The sequence below is a fragment of the Poecilia reticulata genome, linkage group LG16, assembly GCF_000633615.1.
Source record: "Poecilia reticulata strain Guanapo linkage group LG16, Guppy_female_1.0+MT, whole genome shotgun sequence".
Classification (NCBI taxonomy): domain Eukaryota; kingdom Metazoa; phylum Chordata; class Actinopteri; order Cyprinodontiformes; family Poeciliidae; genus Poecilia; species Poecilia reticulata.
This window is the reverse complement of record NC_024346.1, coordinates 7,474,460-7,493,391: the sequence shown is the minus strand read 5'-3', so window position 1 is coordinate 7,493,391 and position 18,932 is coordinate 7,474,460. Positions and strand designations below refer to the sequence as shown.

General features: G+C 38.4%; 1 protein-coding gene across 5 annotated transcripts in view; it reads right to left on the bottom strand.

The window, feature by feature from the left end:
• The window catches only part of rftn1b (raftlin, lipid raft linker 1b), a 140,398-nt gene that overhangs the window by 79,149 nt on the left and 42,317 nt on the right, over positions 1 to 18,932 (bottom strand). For all 5 annotated transcript variants that reach the window (XM_017309611.1, XM_017309613.1, XM_017309614.1 and 2 more), the window contains one exon: positions 1,418 to 1,595. In XM_017309611.1, the coding sequence (XP_017165100.1) occupies positions 1,418 to 1,595 (178 nt within the window). The remainder of the gene's footprint in view (positions 1 to 1,417; positions 1,596 to 18,932) is intronic.

Genomic DNA, 18,932 nt, shown 5'->3' with positions numbered 1-18,932 from the left:
TTGCCTCGGGGGGCAGGCCCCGTTGTTTAGTGCGATATGTTCTCCTAATGAGGCTGCTCCGACTTCAGGTTTCACCTTTTGCCTGTCTGATAACAGGATATGTACTGAATTAGGCAGGTGATATTTTTTATTAATTTTTAATGTTTAAAATGAAATTAAACTAATTTCTAAATTCCCACCTGGAATGAAACAGATACTGGTTTGAGCAATTTACATTTTGAAAATTGCACATTAGATGCTGAGCTATTCAAAACTACAGAAATTTTTATTTTTTAAATAGAAGCAGCTGCTGATTTTAAATCTCTCAGAAGGGATAAATTATGATATATAGGATCTATATTTTTAAGCATAATTTATCTTACTGAACAACAAACTTTGAAAACTTTGGTTGTAATGAACAAAAGTACGTCTTTGAAAATGACAGAAATTGACGAATTAAGTCATTTATCAGTCATTCAAACATTTTCTATCTCTTTTCTCTATTGTCTCTTACCTGAACTATTTCCTTCAGATGTTTGAAAACTTTATTTTAATAGAATAGTTTACTTAATTAAATAAAATGAAAATCTGACTCCATGTGCTAAACTGTAACACTTAAATTACAGGTGTTTAAAACTAACAGTTGCATGATAATGGAAACAGATTCAATTTTAACATCATTCCAAGATATTGAAAATATACATTGACAGCAAAATAAACATTTTCCAGACACTTTACTTTCTTTTCCATTTTCACTTTTGATGATCTTTACTACTTTGGACACCAAAATCTACCTCAGATGAGAAATTTATGGAAGTGAAAATCCACCCAGTTGGCCAAATGTGTTACTGGGAATTGTAAATATTGAATATAAGCAGGTTTTTACGATCGCACACCACTTACAAAAATGCACAACAATTTAAAAATTAACCTACATGAGGCAGATTGAGTAGTTGGGACTTTTCACAAATCATTTTGGTACAAAGCAGTTTCAAAACAAATTAAAACTTCAAAACTTTAAGCAGAGATGGTCGTTCCCAAGACGAAGGAAAAACCCACAAAATTAAAATATGTCACGTAAATCGTATAAGTTTCACTTTTAAATATATGAAAGCAATTTATGACAGCAATATTGTGTAGTGTAGACTATATTTTATGAATGCTCACCAAGCATAACTTGTATTAAGGGAACCTTTTCACATTTTAGGCTTTATTCAAACAACACAGTAGAAAAAATCCCACATAAGAAGTAGATTATTTAACTTACTCATATAAAAAAATTCATCCACAGAAAATTTCCTCTACTAGTTTATTCAAAAGTCTCTACTTCTTAGTCAATTTACTGCACAGAATCTGATGCTTTTATTCATTTTTTCATTACATATTAATTCCTGTCCTGGGGCAGAACTTATTTAATGGTCAGGAATTATTATCTTACCCGTCACTGATTCGGACAAGTATGGCCCGGTAGAGCTGGTGCTGCGGGCTGTTGGACTGCGGACCACAGGGATGGATAAATGGATGGACGGCCGCAAGGACAAAGCCCTGCTGGTAAAGCTCCTGGAGCTGATCGGGCAGCTCCCGCACCGACGAGAGGCGCAGCGTTGAGGTCCCACCTGGGAAAGCCAGAACAAAGAGAAAGAATTATGGAGGGTGACCTGAAAATGTCCTTTGCAGAAATATTTGGTGCACAAATGGAAAAGCTTCATCATGTATGGATTTCTGTTCGAATTTCCATGTCTGTCAGTCATGGTCGTGATTAATATTTGGTTCTTCTTTGCTCAAATGCAGCAATCTCTGCTTTTGTAAATCATTTCTTTCATTTTTCCCAGGGAAAGGTAAACACAACATTTCTCCCAAGAATGTTCAGTTTCCTGTTTAGTATCCTTGTTTGCTTTTAACTGCAACACAAAAATGCACACATAGCTGGATCCATGTGTTTTTCCCTAACACAACTTCTCATGTTTTTCTCTTCATGCTTTTGTGTTTTCAGTGACCTCTACATGTGTTTCCATTCTGCAGCTGTTTACAAGACATCAGTTTATTCATATCAAATTTAGTATCTCTGCAGACTCCCAAATATTCCCAGCTTCTTTTATTAATATAATAATTTATTTATTGAATAACAAGCATATTTGGAAACATTTTACAATCCAGTCATCTGAAATTAATTCTGATTGGCAGCATCAGCACTAAAAACGGGAGCTGAACATTGAATTTTGATTCATGAACAACCCCAGAAACCAGGAAGGTAAGAATTAGGTCAGGGTTATGTTATGCTCACAGAATAATAATTGAGAATTGACTAAACCTGGTTGTAAGAAATAATCAGTTTTTCACTGAGAGTCAAGTTTTTGCAGTGGAAACAGAAAGTACAGGAGATAACAAAACCAGATTAGCACTGAAAAAAAACCCAGGTGTGTGCAATTCTTCACACGATATTCTCTTGATTGACTTTAACCGAAACAATTGAAGGTGTAATTACTGCAAATTCCAAAATTAATTTTATCAGAGGAAACCAATGTCAGACTGGTGGGGAACCTTAAACTTTCCATGATTGAACTATTTTTTTTCAGCAGGTGTCTCTTCTCTCTTTTCTGTTTTGATTTGAAGTTCCTGCTTGGAAATTCAAAGTTCTGGGTCAAAACAGAAAACACTGTGAACCAGCTGGTAGTTTGATTCGAAAAGTGGATTTCTTGATTATTTTTCACTCTCTGCTAATTAGTACTCCACATTAAATACAATTCTTAAGTGATATTTGTTGTTTACATCTATTAGCTATTTGCTCCTAAAATGTTAGTGGGGAAAAAATGAGGTTCCAGCTCATTTTTCCTTTTATAGCATTCTTAGATTCTGATTTCTTCCCATATTCATTAAAATGTTCAAACACATGGGTAAGTTTATCTATACAGAATCAACACACTTCAAGCACTTTACAAGACAAACATATCCAATTAATTTATGTTTATGTAATACAGTCCAAAATCATTCATGTGACCCCAACATGTTCCTATAAAAGTTATTTTTGCATTTCTCATGGGATGAAAACAACTGCTGACGACGGCCTTGTCAGTCAGTGAACAGCTGTGTTACGTCACAGTTTCTGCTTTTCCATCATTTTTATTTGGATGTATGGTAAAATGCACAGTAAGGTGAGATGCTCATGTTTCAAAAATCGAAGGAAACTGAAAACTGAGCTAAGAAGCACATCGAAAAACAATCATGGAGAAACACAAAGGAGGTCAAAACAAAGATGAAACATGGGGAGATGTTACTCTCCGTCCCAGAAGCATGATGGCTGCGATCCCACTGCTCGCTGTATGTGGTAACATTTACTGCAGGCCAAACAGCTGGGGCTCATGAGAGATGGCCAAGACAAAGAGCTGGATGTAGAGCGAGAGAGGACAGAGGAGGGGGCGGAGGGCAGCAAGAGAAAGTCTGGTTGTCTCTACACGCTGTCACAAGACATGGAAAATACCGCAAAGGCTAATTAGAGTCAATGAGGCTACACAGAATGAGAAGTACCAACGCATGAGAAAAGTCAATGTGTTAAAGTTCAGCAGGAGGTCAGTGACTGCAAAAACATGGCTAAATCTGACTGATAATCGTACTGTGTAAGCTCTTGTAGACTTCTACAGTCAAATAAACCACACTGTTCAGTCCTACCATTCTCAAAATGTCATATTTTTGTTATACATCTTCTCTCTAAATGTTTAGCAGACGAGTTTTAACACAGCAGCCACTGGCCTCTTTTTGGGAAAGTGTTTTTTAAGCGTCTGTATAAACAAACATGAACATTTTATGTGAAAGGTCCGTGCTCAGTCTGCATTTTTCTATTCCCACGGTGCAACACGAGCTATTCATGCTCCAAATTTAGATCAGTCAGCCATTCCTCATTTATTCTCCTGATATTAGATGTTAAAATCTTTGTTGTGTGTGTGTTTGAGTACTTTTTGACAAAACTCTTCGTTAAAATTGTTCTACATATCGGTGAATATTTATGTCACTATTTGGTGACGAACAACACGCCGCCATTACCCAGTAAATAGTTTTCCAGTTTAGAAGACACCGACTTCAAAGAAATGAAGTGTATATTTAAATAATAACTACATTCAAGTTAAACAGTTGCGCATTTGCCACAGAAAACAGGGTGAATTCTGAACACAGAGCTCACAAGGCATGTTTTTGTTTTCACTCATTTACGGATGGGAGTAATTAAGAGCAACAAGGCAATAAAGGCCACAGGAAATGCATCGGCTCGATTTGCATACCCACTGCTGCCCGTCTGCAGTAATCAGGAGATGCTAGACATGGGGTTGGTCCTGGACTGGTCCCTAATCAAATGGACACAATGCACCAGAAAAGCAACTTTGCACTCACACATACATGCACACCTAATCAAACGTGTCACTAACCTAACATGCATGATATTGGGCATGCTGAGATGAAATCAGACTACCTGGTGAAACCTCATGCATGAACAAGGGGAATGTGCAAATTCTCTGCATCGAACTACAAACCACAGCTGCTGGAACCAAAGACTAGTTTTATGTCGTTGGGCTCCCCAGGTCGAATCTATCTAATCATAAAGTAGCAGAAACCTTTGGAAGGTGAGTGGTGACTGATGTTTTTTGATAATATAAAATATAAAAACAACAGTCGATCAACTTCTCAATACCTCTGCAAAAGGCCAGGAACTTTGCTAACGGCGATCAAACAGAAGTTGGAGCGATTCATTAGTTTCAATGGCAAAACCATGAAATGCTGAGTCAGATGTTCCCTCCCTGAATGCACCAAATTGTCATTATTTCCAAGAACAAAAGTAACAGTGAGATAAAGCACTAGTCACCTGGGAAATTCAAGGCACAGAAAGCAACGAGTGTTGGATGCAGACAAACTGAACCATCCAAATAACCAATCTGGAGCTTGAAATATTAAGGAGCGTCATGCGATCCCTGGCAAGATACAAGACAACTGTCTACTCTGGCATAGCGATGATGCCATGGTGATGGTGCCATGCCATGTTTTGGTTTGATCAAAACATGGACACCCTCAACCTGAAGAAACAAAAGATCACTGTGTGGGACAGGGGAGCCTGGAGCTGCAGGGAAAACGTAAAGAAACTTATGATGATCTTGTAATGAATTGTTTTTGGTGAATTAGTCTTTAGTGCCACCTTTTCATTGTTGTGAAAATACATAACTGCTTTATCATTCACATCACTTTCTTGTTTCAAGAACTTTTTGATTTTAACGGTTTGGTAGTCATATTATCTTAAAAAAACTAACAATTTCCCAACCTTCTAACCCAGCTTGATCAAACAGTCTGTCTGCCGGTGTCAAAGTGGCAGGTTGAATTTAATTATATTGTAAGTTATAAAGAACCCAAACACATTGCAAATTGCAAAAAATGAAATAAAACTAAGTGTTTTGGAAACAGGACAGTATTTTTTAATACTCATTGGTCTTTTTGGAATACATCTTCCTCAGAAAACTTTTTAGACTTGTTTGTCACCATTTTACGCTTAACTGGGTCATGAAAACATAAATAGGATATTTCCATGCATAAAATGTTCAAATTAAACATGCTAAACAAATCTGAAAGCTAACGCGCTTAGTTTGGATGGCGCATTAATCTCCTATATGCAGCTTTTTGCATTACATAATAATTAGCATTTCTCCTAGCTCATCTCTTCCTGATTTCTCTTTTATCCAGTAATCTAGTGATCACAGCTGTGGGTCTTTGGGAATGAGCTTATTTTGACCCTTTTTCTCCTCACATCTTACATGTCCCCTTTGAGGCATACTCAACTAAAACTCATTTGTGTGACACTGCAGACTGTAACACAGTGATGTGTTACTGCCACGCTGCAGAGACGAGGTTATCTGGAACAACTGTACTTGTGCCAATCAGGAGGCAGCTTTTCTGTGCAGTGGATACAGAGCTGATTCAGTCTGAACTCCTCCCCACGGCTACAAATCCTGAGGTTTACGGTGAAACCACCAAAGTGAACGCATGAAAGAGAAATCATACGCTGCTCCCTGAGGGCTGAGCGAATTCTTCGGCTAAAAATACTCCTCCAAATTTCTCAATCATGCTCTATCCTACTGCGCCACAATGCAGGAGCTTTAGAACTTAAAAAGCATGGAGGAATTAACACAAAGAAATAGGCCGCCACTGAAATGGGTGAAATGTGTTCGTCTTCTCCCCCCTTGATCATCCTCCTTCCTCTCACCCTGCTTCCCTCCACCGCTGCCTGCCTTCAGAAATGGAATTAATCCCTCTGTGATCGGCGATTTCGCCTTTTCCTTTCGTCTCCTTTCCTATCGGTGCGACATGAGCACCCCGTCCTCTTCCCCGAGGGATTCTCCTGCACATCTAAGGATTCCTGAGGTGGTAGATACTGTATGTGGAAAATGAAGCTGGTTTGCCGGCTCTCGGATGGTTAAGATGAGTAAATAAGGAATAGTTTCAATTAGGCAGTGGGAATGCACCCGCTGGCGACTTCTTGATTTAGTTTTAATCACTGCGTGAGCTCCTAATAATCTCTTCCAGAGGCCCTTAAATACACAAGCTCTACATTTATTTATCACACAAGTTTATTTATCATGCCGTCCCCAGAGCAAAGTGTCGCCTGCTGCTGAGTTTCTCTGAATCGAATGCTGTTGTAAGGATGTTTGCTTTGCCCTAAAATCATGTTACCCAAGGAGAATCGCTTTGTTTGTGCAGATGAGAGTAAATTAGCTGCTCCATGGAAGTGTCAGCGCTGTTTCCAACGGCATACATTCAGACCTACTGGAGGAGCCTCTGGTCGATCTGGGAGTCAGCCTGGTAAATCTTACATGGCAAACTGGCACCCAATTACTTCACTCCATCTTTTTTGTTTACCTTGAAAGAAAATTCATGTGCATATCAACAGAGAAGAGCTCTAAACTCACAAGAACAAATCACTTCGTGACAAATAATGGAAAAGAAAGGGAAATAGAGGGAAGTGTGGAGGGGAGGTCTTCTGGCTGTCAACCAACAAATTGGTTTTCTGGAGACTTGTGTTCGTGCAAAGCCATCAAACAGACACAAGCATTAAACAGAGAGGAGGAGACAAAACAGAGGGAATGTCTGACTGAATGAATAAATAGAGAATCATTTCTGTGTCCAACAGGAAGTATTTTCTCTCTGTGATATGTAGTTATCTTTTGATCTCAAACTGGGAGGGTGCTGGTAATTTTGGCTCCTCACTATTTCACCCCTTTGTAGCTTTTGTCTTCCACAGGACACTTTGTACCAACTGCGCGTCAATGCTTTCCCCTAGGGCGATGTTTTGTCATCACTTTGAACCAGCAATTTTAAATTTCGATGATTTGCTCACAATCTGTTGAAAGAAAATGCCTTTGGGTGGCCAAACAAGCAGCAACACTGTATTTTCTCCATAATAGATTTGAGGTAAAAATAACTTAATTCCATCCATTCATCCAACCATTGATCCATAATGTCATTGTCTTTTACGTAAGCATAGCAGACCTCTGAGGAAGACAAGAGCGCAACTTCCTTTTTCATGAAAGGTTTAAAAACATGGAGTGGCATTAAATTGCAGTGGTTGTAGGATTTCTCTTTTTTCTTTGGCGAAACACCACATGCCATTTCTCCCTCCAGCCCTACACACATGCATTTGTTGTGGTTACCCAGAATGCCATGCACTGTAGTCCACTTCCTGCTTTTGGAGCGTCCTCCACTTGGCATCCACAAATGCATTTGAACACCACCTGAGTTCACTTCTACCAAACTGAGATCTAGGTTTTTAGATAGACCAGAGTTCATCTTTTTCGTCTGCATCATAGCTTGATTGCATGTTCACACCTCCCCACATGAACCAGATGAAAAGAAACGCTATCTGAACCAACTATGATAGAATAACTAACTCAGTTTTTCAATAGTGAATTCATTATGACTTAGAACATTTTTGGTTCAATTTCACAAGTTACATCCTCCCTTGTATCAAGAAATCACTTAATAAAACCTGTGACAAGATGAAGTAGGGTGGAAGATTTCCGAAAAGCAACACATCATTCCTAAAGAAATGAAAAAACAGATGAGAGACAAAGTTATACATCAGTCTGAAAAGGCTTACAAAGACATTTACGAAGCTTTAGAACCCCAGTGAAGCACAATGAGAGCGACTATCCACAAATGGAGAAAGCATGCAGAGGTGAACTTTCTCAGGAGTTGCCAACTTGCAATAAATACTGTTATTGTCATCTCATTCTGGAGCTCAAAAATGAACAAGATCTAAAGAAATTCAGGCCTCTTTCACCTCAGTTAAAGCATGTCCCACTTCATCTGGCATTAACCTAACAGAGAAATAAAACATCATCTGATCCCCCATGACTTGAAGTTATTGAACGGAGCATGACTTTGCCTCTGTCAGAAAATCCTGGTGGAAAATGACCATCTATCGATTAGGGACTTTAAGCTCAAGAGCAGCTAAGTTAGAAAACAGGAGCATGATTCCTCCAAGACTCGTTGCCAGTTGTCACAAACTATCAGATCATATCATCTTGTTTGTCGAGGTAATTCTGTTCGGATACTTTTTTAACCTTAATAAATTAAATCTAAATGTACAACTGCATGTTGCACTTCTTCTGGCTATCTCCGCTTAACAATAACATTTGTTTGGTGAGATGAAACATCTCACCAAGTCAGAAAAGCAAAACAAAAAGGAAACAAAAGAGGTAAATCCTCTTTTCACAACACTGTGTTGTTTAAAAAATTACAGCATTTGCAAAAAGTTTAGATTTTTAATACTGTGAAAATATTTGACCACACAGACAAGTAAACGTAATAAGCAAATATTTAAGTACAAGGGCACCAAATGGTTTGTTTACAGGTAGAAAATCCATCCATCTTCTTAACACCCTTGTCCCTCAGTGGGGTCGGGAGGGCTGCTGGTGCCCATCTCCAGCTAACGTTCCAGGCGAGAGGCCGGGTCACCCTGGACAGGTCGCCAGTCTGTTGCAGGGCAACWCAGAGACACACAGGACAACCATGCACACACACACTCACACCTAGGGACAATTTAGACAGACYAATTAACCTGACAGTCATGTGTTTGGACTGTGGGAGGAAACCAGAGTACCCAGAGAGAACCCACCATGCACAGGGAGAACATGCAAACTCCATGCAGAAAGACCGGGGCTGGGAATCGAACCCAGGACCTTCTTGCTGCAAGGCAACAGCTCTACCAACTGCGCCACTGTGCAGCCCCAGGTAGAAAATAAAAAGTTGAAATAGATAAAAGGGCAAAACATTGGTGCATATTGGGGTACAAATTAGCAAAGGCGCTTTATGATCCTGAGCTGTTTTATCCTGCAACATTTTAAACATCCAACATGCACATTTGTACTTCACTGTTATTAATTAAAAACTAGTCTAAAGATCAAAATCCTTGTTACTGGAAGGCTTATTTGTGTTTTTTAAACGTCAAGCTGGAGGTCAGATTCATTGTTATCCCTTTCCTAACTCTGCACAAGTGAAAACATCAAAGAGCAGAAAAAAGTAGATAATTAGATGCAAATTATAAATAGAAAAGAAAACCGTTCGCAAACATTTTGTAAGCATCTGTGCAAGTCGATTTTCTAATGAAGATGAAAATGGTTTGAATATGCAATAGAAGGGTTCAACTAGAGGACAGAATAAGAAAACAGCTGCTGAAATGACTTCTCTGACGCTCACCTTCCTCTCTTGTCCAAACATTTACCTGACTCGTCACAAAAGCAGCTGCAGCAGCAATATTTTTACGAGTCTCTAGAGAAACCCCACACTTTACTTTATGTGGTTTCATTAATCAATTTAATTACAAACTTGGGTTTATTTGTGTTTTCATGGTAGGCCTTTCTGAGAAAACAGTCAGCATTTTGTGAAGCCAAAGCAGGTAACCAAAATCATCCATCTTCTGAGCATCTATATCATTTATCTATATCATTTATCTATATAATCTATATCTTTGTCATTAATTTGTTGAAGACAAATAAACCTGAGCAAAATGGCTTTCAATAAGCTGCATGTGGTCGGCCTCTTTTCACAAAAACCAACATTTCCTAGATTTGAGTTTTTAGATGCATCGATATTTCAATACAAATCTAGTTTTCAGTGCTATCTGTATTCAAATACCATCACCACAAAGTCAATATTGTGGAAGTGGTTCCCAGTGCACGTAGATGAATTTAAATTATTTTATTTTACATCAGACAGTTGTGTATCCTCAAGCTCCAAGGAAAAAGAGATTAGGCAAATCCCTCTGTTTCTGATTTATATTTAAATTCGAAATGCATTTACATTGAAACAAAGAAAAAACAAGAAGGAAGGCGAGAAAAGAAAACAAAAAGACACATCAATTATTATGAAAATCAAGCAGTTACCCAAATACTACGACAATAATATTTGATTTGAAAGTGCTGAAAACTGTGATCCATCTTTGGTTTCCTGAGATGTCTGCAAAACATCAGCAACTTTTACATAAATCAAGTAACCGCAGTCATTTCACATTTGACCTGCTTTGTGACTAAAGATGCAGAAACCAACTCACAATTTGGGGTTCAAACTGGATTAAATGTTAAAATATTGCATATGTTTGTAAATGAGTAATAAGCAAAGAAAAAAAACTGAAGGAAATAAATCAGGAAAAACTTTCAGAAATGTTGAAGAACTACTGATGAAAGTCTCTTTAACAAAGTAGAATGTTTCCTTTGAAGAAAAGTGCATTTAAATCATGAGTGGTTTATAACTTTTGCACGGTATTGCAGGTGTCTAGGACAAATAAAACTGCTTGCCCGGGTTTCTAGCAGAACAAGCATAGCTGCAACATTGGGGGCCACAGTAGCATACCATGCTCAGTCAACTTTCCCAAGGATTATTCTTGCTTTCCATGAATAATAAAAGAAGAAGGAGGAAAAAAAAAAACGGAACTTTGAATTGAATCCCTGAATCTGACACTGGCTCACTTCCCTTCATAAACCCGTCTGCCATGTAAGCACCTCTGAGCTGCAGCCTGACGCATTTCCATCACTCATCCCATTTAAAAATAAATGAGTAAATATGAAATTAATAAGCTAAAAGATTGAAGCGATGGAGCTCTGCAATCACACTGCACACACACAACGCGCCGCCTCCGGGAGAAACGGTTCAACCACATTTGCATGGTGGGGATGGTGAGGGGGGGGCAGCCCAGCATATATTATCTATCCACCCACTGCAACTGATTTTTGATCCTGCTGCCCCTTTCTGACACATCTATTTGGTTAGACTGCCTTGTCTCATCATGATTAGAGAACTGTTTGTTTCTTTTAATACTAACAACTCCATTAGCAGCTGATGCGTTCATGCTCTTACAGGGAACAGAGTGATTTATTTACTTTTCGATAATAAGAAGTTCGGGGGGGAGAGAAAAAAATTGCGCCGCTACAGGAGTTGGACACAAATGTATATCTGGTTGGAAAGCAGCATGACCTTTAACACTGCAAATAGTTAACCACTTGAAAAGCTTTTAAACACTCTTAATTCATAACTGTTAATCGCATTAAATATGTAAAATGTGCCCTTTTGCCCTCACGGTTGGTTCATGTGAATGTTCATCTTATGACTTGAATTAATAAAGTCCGACACATTCAAACCCTTCAAATGGACATCCACAGTTTCCAGTTCATGAATCCAAAAATTTCAAGTAAAAGAGGGCAAGGCTGCGTCAACACAGGTGAAAAACTGAAATCAACAATCAAGATTTTTTTTACCGTGATGAGCGTTCTCACCTCGGCACAAAACGGCTGACACCCATTAGCCCGTTAGCATCCCACCCTTAGTTTATATGTTGTGTGGAAGAGGTATTATATGTTGATATAATTTTATACTGCATCAAATAGGTTTCTGAGTGTATTTATATTTATATCTGCTTAGCCTTGCTGGTGCCTTTCTCCGTCATTGGGCGAGAGGTTGCCAGGGCAACACAGAGACACACAAGACAAATAAAAAAAACACATTCATGCAAAAAAGGCAATTTGGAGCGATCAATTAACCAAACAGTGATTTTTTTTTTTTTTTTTTTGGAATGTGAAAGGAATCCAGATTACCCAAAGAAAAACCCCACACACATAGCTATAGATAGACAAATCTATCTATCATATAGATATAAAAGAATAGATCACCAACAAAGGAAGACAAGCAGAAGTCCGTCAGAGATGGTTCAGCAGAAGCTGTCTGCTCTCGAAGCAGCCACTTTAGTCAGAAGTAACAGAGCATTTTGACACATCTGAGACTGAATACTGTACCTACCCCCTTTCCACATATACATACTGTATATGTGGAAGATCACGCTGAAATTGGACCATTCTTTCTGGCTTAATTTGGTACTTAACAGTTTCTGACAGCGATTGTGTTCACACTCCGAGAATACGGTACCTAGAGTAAAATGAAATAAAAATTAGCGAAAACAAACCTGATACTAATCTTTGCTCCCTCACAAATCCTTAATAAAGGCTATTCAACATGAATATGCTATAATTGGCCCTTTGGAACTGAAGGCGCCATCCTGCTATCTCTCTGTGAGGCAGTCATATCGTTATTCAGTGTCCAATTAAAATGGCCTTAGTCTCCCCAGGAGCTCTCCACTCTTGTGAGGACCACCTGCAGGAACCTCGCTCTGTCTCAGCAGCCCGCCTTGAGTCATTAGCCTTCATACAGGCTCAAAATGGAAATGCCAGTGACTTGTCTGTAAGCCCCTTCTTTCATTTTTTTTCCTCCTGCCTTTCTTCAGCTCTGATTCCTCTCACCCGTCTGGACTTTATCCACATGGCTCCTCGGTACATTTAGCCTATTTTTCAGCCTCTGCTCTCAGCGGGAAATCTGTTCGTCTCTGCAGCTTTCACTCCTGGCTCGTTCTGCTTCTTCCCACCATAAAAATAAAAAATAAATAAATATAAGAAGACATAAAAAAAAAAAAAAGCCTACAACCATTCCCCACTGAGTTGAGAAGAGCAAAATCTTTGAAGGGTCTCTTCAGCTCTTAACCTCTTTTTCTGCCTCCATCAGTGAGAGACAGTTTTTCTGTATTTTTCTATCATCTCTTGTCTTTAGTGTCAAGATAGCGGTTCAAATAGGAGCAAGATATCAGAACTGTGATGGCGAAATGAAAAAGCTGTATGAGTTGAAACCAATGTTTACTGAGCCATTCTAAGGTTTTTTAGGCAGTAATTTAACAGTAATTTGAAAGAAAACTGAGTGAAGGAGTGCAGCAAATGGCCAGAGACTGGGAATTGAACCCAGAACAAGCACTTCAAGGACTATAATCTCTGAATATGAGGCACATGCTCTATCAATTGTAAGGTTTATTTCATGCATTTTGTGGTGTTAATGTCCATTATCTCTGCAGCTGAAGCTTTTACAGATGCATCATATTTCTGATAAGCCACAGTGTGACAAAATTCACTACGCTGCAAATAACCCTCATTTCAACCCATCTCATCCTGCAAAAAAGTCTCCATGACTTTAGAAATAAATGCTATGCCTTTTGGATAATTCAGGTGCAATTCTATAAATCAAAGAACTTGAAAAATAACTAACATCTGCTTTTTTACAAAAAAAGTGTAGCAACTTTCTTTCAGCGATGGAACAAAAGTGGGGGAAAAAAAAGTAAACTGAAAGATTTTTAATTCAGTCAAAAGATTATATATAATATAATATAGAGTTTCAAATATGCAAAGTAAACAACCGATGCAACATTTTTTACCAATTGGTGTAGTAAACCAAACTGTTTTATATCCAGGACTAAATAGGAATGAAAATGTTTTATCTGTCTACATGATTGGCTTAAACTGATTATATATTTCTAAATTAGGTCTGATTGTTTGTAAAATGGTTTAAGCATTAGCTGTGTATCTAAACAATCTGCATACACTAAACTGAACCTTTCCCAAGCACGTTGAGTGAGAAAAGCAAAGTCAAACGTGTGGTTTTGAGGTTTCTGGTTTGACAAAAGAACAGAAAAAAGCTCTTTATGACATTTGTGCTACACATTAGCGGCTGCAACCGCTGAGAATCTGGTGAAACATTTTAAAGTCAGAGATTTTGTTGCTTTTGAGCATTTTAAAAATGTCGGTATAAGGTCAGTTTATTACGGCAGACGACATAACTCAGCATTAACATTTTAAATGTTTTCAACTTGCTGCTTGGCCCATCACAACCCTGTGCTGCAACGAGCACAAATTGATGCATGGTGACCAAAGCCACACAACGTCCGCTGCTTTGACAATAACAAAATCTCAAAAGTAGAACATTTTAAACAGGTGGAAAGACCAGCACCACCTGCTAGAGCTATGACTAATAAGGAAACGAATGGCATTGAAGAAAAAGCTCCACGTTTTAGACATTTTAATGTTGCCAAATGGAGTTGATTCAAAAAGTTAAGACACCTGAAGACCTTCTGAAAAGATTTCAAATTTAAATTGTAAAAAAGAAAAAAGAAAAATAGGGTCTCTAATATTCTTATGTGAAATTTAACTCACCTTGTAACTTAAGTGATAACTTATTTATGAACTTATCTTGTTTTTTGTTTCTTTTTTTGTTGCAATGATTCTCTATTGTATTAAACATGGGGATCAGGGTTGGTCACTCCAAAATATTTATGATACTTCCTGTAAAAAGCAACATGTTGGTCAAATTAAAGTATTTTAAATCCATTTACAAAGTAGCCAAGAGAAAATTACTGGAAACGTATAGCTAAGTTGTGAAACCTGTATTTTTGAAGCTAGTCTTCATTAAATATAATTCCTGCTAATGGAGCTAATTTGTAAATAATGCAGCAAACATTTACTCAAACTTCCTAAACAAACAGCAGCAAGGTAAGCGCTACAAGCAGATTATCTTCACGGGTTTGTTAGAAAAGCTTAAAGTTGCCATGAATTCCTACCCACATTTTTTCTTCCTCTTCTCGATCATATAGATATTCTTTTAATTGCAGCCTAATTCCTTAGACAGAGAAATATCATGCAGAAACGCATGACATAACGGACGCATGCATTTAAATAATTGAACATTTGAACATGTATAAATGTAAAAAAAGAGATTCATGACTTGTGATAATAGTGGATGCATTAATGCAAACTATAGCAGCTAAAAGATTTATAACATACAATCCTTTCAGATACTTGAGCGTAATCAGCTCATAACTGTAATTAACTACCTCACTGAAGCAGCACTAGAAATGAAAAAACAGTTCACTGCTCTTATCCACTACCAGAGTTGTGGCATGTAGACATGCACAGAGTGAACAATTCAAACACAGCCATGAATTGATAAACAATATAATTAATATAGATCATTTTTTTAGTACTACCGGTAAAAGAATGTCAGATTTAAACCCATAGCTGACCCATAAAATGAGAAAATAAAACGGTATAACTGCATAAGGGGAAATATGTTAAAAAGAACCATAAACATAAGAATAAAGTCCAGTTACAATTTCATGTAAATTGATCCTTCTAATGCAACGCCTCGCTAAGACATGTGTGATAATATACATGGATATTCATATTGTATGCGCAGTGATTTCCTTTGAATTTCATTGCGCTGAAACTCTTAAATAAGCTCATGGAAATTCCATTAAAGTTGTCCTGCAGCATGAATTTCCAGACGGAAATTAACAACAGAGAAAATCATCTCACACAGAGGAGAGTGAGAACAAGAGAAACTGGGTCTTTAAGTTAGTTTTTAATTCAGTCAACTGACGTCATTACGGTCATTATCTGTAATAGTGTTATCTAATTTAGCACAAAGCTCTGAAATTAAAGCCGAATTGTTCCAGGTTATTTACACATAATTAAATGAAGGGAGCCGTGTTCAACATATTTGTGTTGCACCCCGTGGTTCGACTATACATTACGATGGAAAATTTAAAAAAGAGACACTTCATCCCAAACAGCATCGACTCTTCGCCCTTCTCAACTCGCTCCGAGTGACGAGCCGCCGATGCTCCCACTGTGAGAACTAATCTATGTTTCCTTGCCTCCGTCTTCGCCTCTCTCTCTCACTCACTCCATCTCTCTGAGGTCCAGAACGCCATCATTAGCAGCTGTAGCTCAGAGTGCAGCTCTGTGGAGCCCTGGGGCCAAAGCTTTGTGCTTTAATTACCCACCTAATGAGTCAGTGGGAAAGTCACTGGGCCTGCTGGTGCCTCCTTCTCTTCCTCCTCACCCACATACACATCTACTGAACTCACCTCTTCCCCCTTTGACTTATACACTTAATCACTCATTCGCTCGTTGACACAGGCACATGTTTGTACACTCGCAGTGGCTCTACCGAATGCCTGCAGTTTTTCTCACTTCTCACACTGAAACTAATTTACACTTACATATTTTTGCTCCGTCCCTGCATTGTTTCTTTTCACACTGCGTTTTCACATTTCTCCATCTCTAACGCTGCTTCATCAGATTTTATATAAAGAAAAGTTTGCACTTTACTTCCTTAACGGAGCTAAAGTTGAAGTATGGAGAACTGAGCTGACGCAGGTGACGATCAAACATCTCATTTAGGCAGCAACAATTCTGATTATTAGAAACTTTTCCAAGGTGGAATGATTAAAAAACTTCATTGATTTATAAAAACAGGACATATTCTCTCCTGTCATAGTCATAACTGTCTGCATCTGATACTTTCATATGAAAAACTCTCACTAGCTTGACCAAAACTCAGAGCATGGGGAAGTCCAATGAAAGAACCAGAACTGTAAATTTACACAAGTTAGAAACTTCTTCTGGTGTCATTTCCAAACAGATGCAAAAGTTATTTACATATGCAAAGATTTTGCTATGGTCTGTTCTTGTTTTAAATTTAAAAAAAAAGTATTTTCACATATTGTTTGTTGCTGCCTTAAAATAGGAGCCAGAAAATGCAGGTAAAGAAAAAAAGATGATTATATTGGTAATGACTGCAACACCTAGAGCAAATGATCAAAGTGAAGGCTGGTTACTGTCTTTACTATTGTGCCAAACAAATGGGAAAAATTGACTGCTTTCTGTCACCCAGACATCTCTATTTGGATGAAGAAAAAGCTGTCTGAGTTTTGCCTGAGGGAACAAAACTGCACATAGAAAACGCGCTTTCAGATTCACCCAGACAGCCCAGACTGGAATTCATTCCTTTCTGAGACAAAGGCTGAAGCTGTTATTGATCAGATTTAAAATTTGTCCTCACAGTAGTTATGTTTAACCTTCAATTTTTAAATAATAAAAATTGAAGGTTAAACATAACTACTGTTTCTTTTTTTTTTTTTATTGAAGTTTTTAACCCATAAACCAAATGCCGAACATTTCAGATGGAAATAAAAACCTACAGAGCAGAATTTCCTGCTCAGTTGCAGACTGTAGACAAACACTGTCTGTGCCTTCACACCTTCTGCGCTCTGCCGCCTCTCATTCTCGCAGAAACACTGATGGGATCACACCTGCATGGCGAGGAGAACAGTCTGCTCCAGGACATGATGACACTTGCTCAGCTTGTAAGGTGGGCTTGAAGGGTTTGATTGTTGCAGTGCCTCATCAAACCTTAAAATTTACACTAAAAGAACAAGGGGAAAATGACTCGTATTCCTACATTTTACATATGAGCTCTAAGTAGCATAATGTAGACTCTCCGTCTTAAAGTAAAAATAGAGTAACAGGTGTCTATTCGTGACTTTAATAAGTCATACTCTGATAACTTGCATTTTGCCAGAGAAAAATCCAACTCCCTTCATATGGATTTTTGTTAGAAGAGACTTCAGTGGTATTTATTCTGTGACTTACATGTACATCTGTATTAATAAAACAGTTTGACTGCATTTTGCATATTTTTCCATTCAGCCATTACCACCCTGTTATCGAGGATGTTCAGGTCACAGACAAAAACAGTGATCCAGTGACATATTTATGGCCCATCCTGAGGAAACCCAGTGTGTGTGCATGATGGACAGAATAATTGAACTTTCAGCAGTTTCTGAAATCTCCAACACTTTTCTCCAAAGAAGAAGAGTCTGCAGCACCACAGGGTTTCTTAAATTGATGCCTCAGCCACCCAAATTATTTTATATGTAGGAGCTTTTTATATTCAGACCTTGACAAGGTAATATCACAGTAAAGCTGTGATCCTGGCCTGTAAGGAGGATCAAGCCAGGCAGCTGATCTCCCAACCTTGTCTTCTGAGACTTGTCCAGGTTCAGCTCAGAGAAGCCACAGGATGTTACCACTATATTCAGCCCTCTGCCACTTGTGAACAGAGGTCTGCGAGGGTTTTATATGCACTGGGTGGTAAGGATGAGGTTTTAGACATGTCGATTATTTGCATGGAAAACTGATTCTGGGGCTCTGGAAAGTCATAGATTTAAAGGGAAACAGAAATCACTGACAAATGCAACAATTTAGACTGGGGTTGCATTCACAGCCGCACTGCTTAGTCCACTTTAATCAAGCTGCAGTTTGGGAAGGTGAGAATGTGTAACCAAACTCTGGTCCCCCTAAAAATCTAGGTCTCAGTTTGATTAACGTGAACTCTGCTGCAGTTTGAATGCATATGTGGATGCAAGTGGATTGGAGACAACTCCAAATGTAGGAAACAGACTGCAGTGCAAGGCATTCTGGGTAAATACAACCAAAACAAATGTGAGAGTCTGGCGCCAGCAGGAGAAAACTTGTCACCTTTCATCAGAGACAAAAGAGAATTCCTACAGCTGCAAAAATCTGATGCCATTTCATTTTTGTTAACGTTTTGTGATAAAGGAAGTTGCACTTCTCAGAAGGTTTAATGTTGTTCCCTTCTGTGGTTTATGATGCAGCGCCCCCACAGGTGAGGAGGTGCAAATAGATTTTTCAAAGGGTTTGGATCATTAGACACATTTCAGTGTGAAGGGAAGGGCGACCGACCGACCGACCGACCGA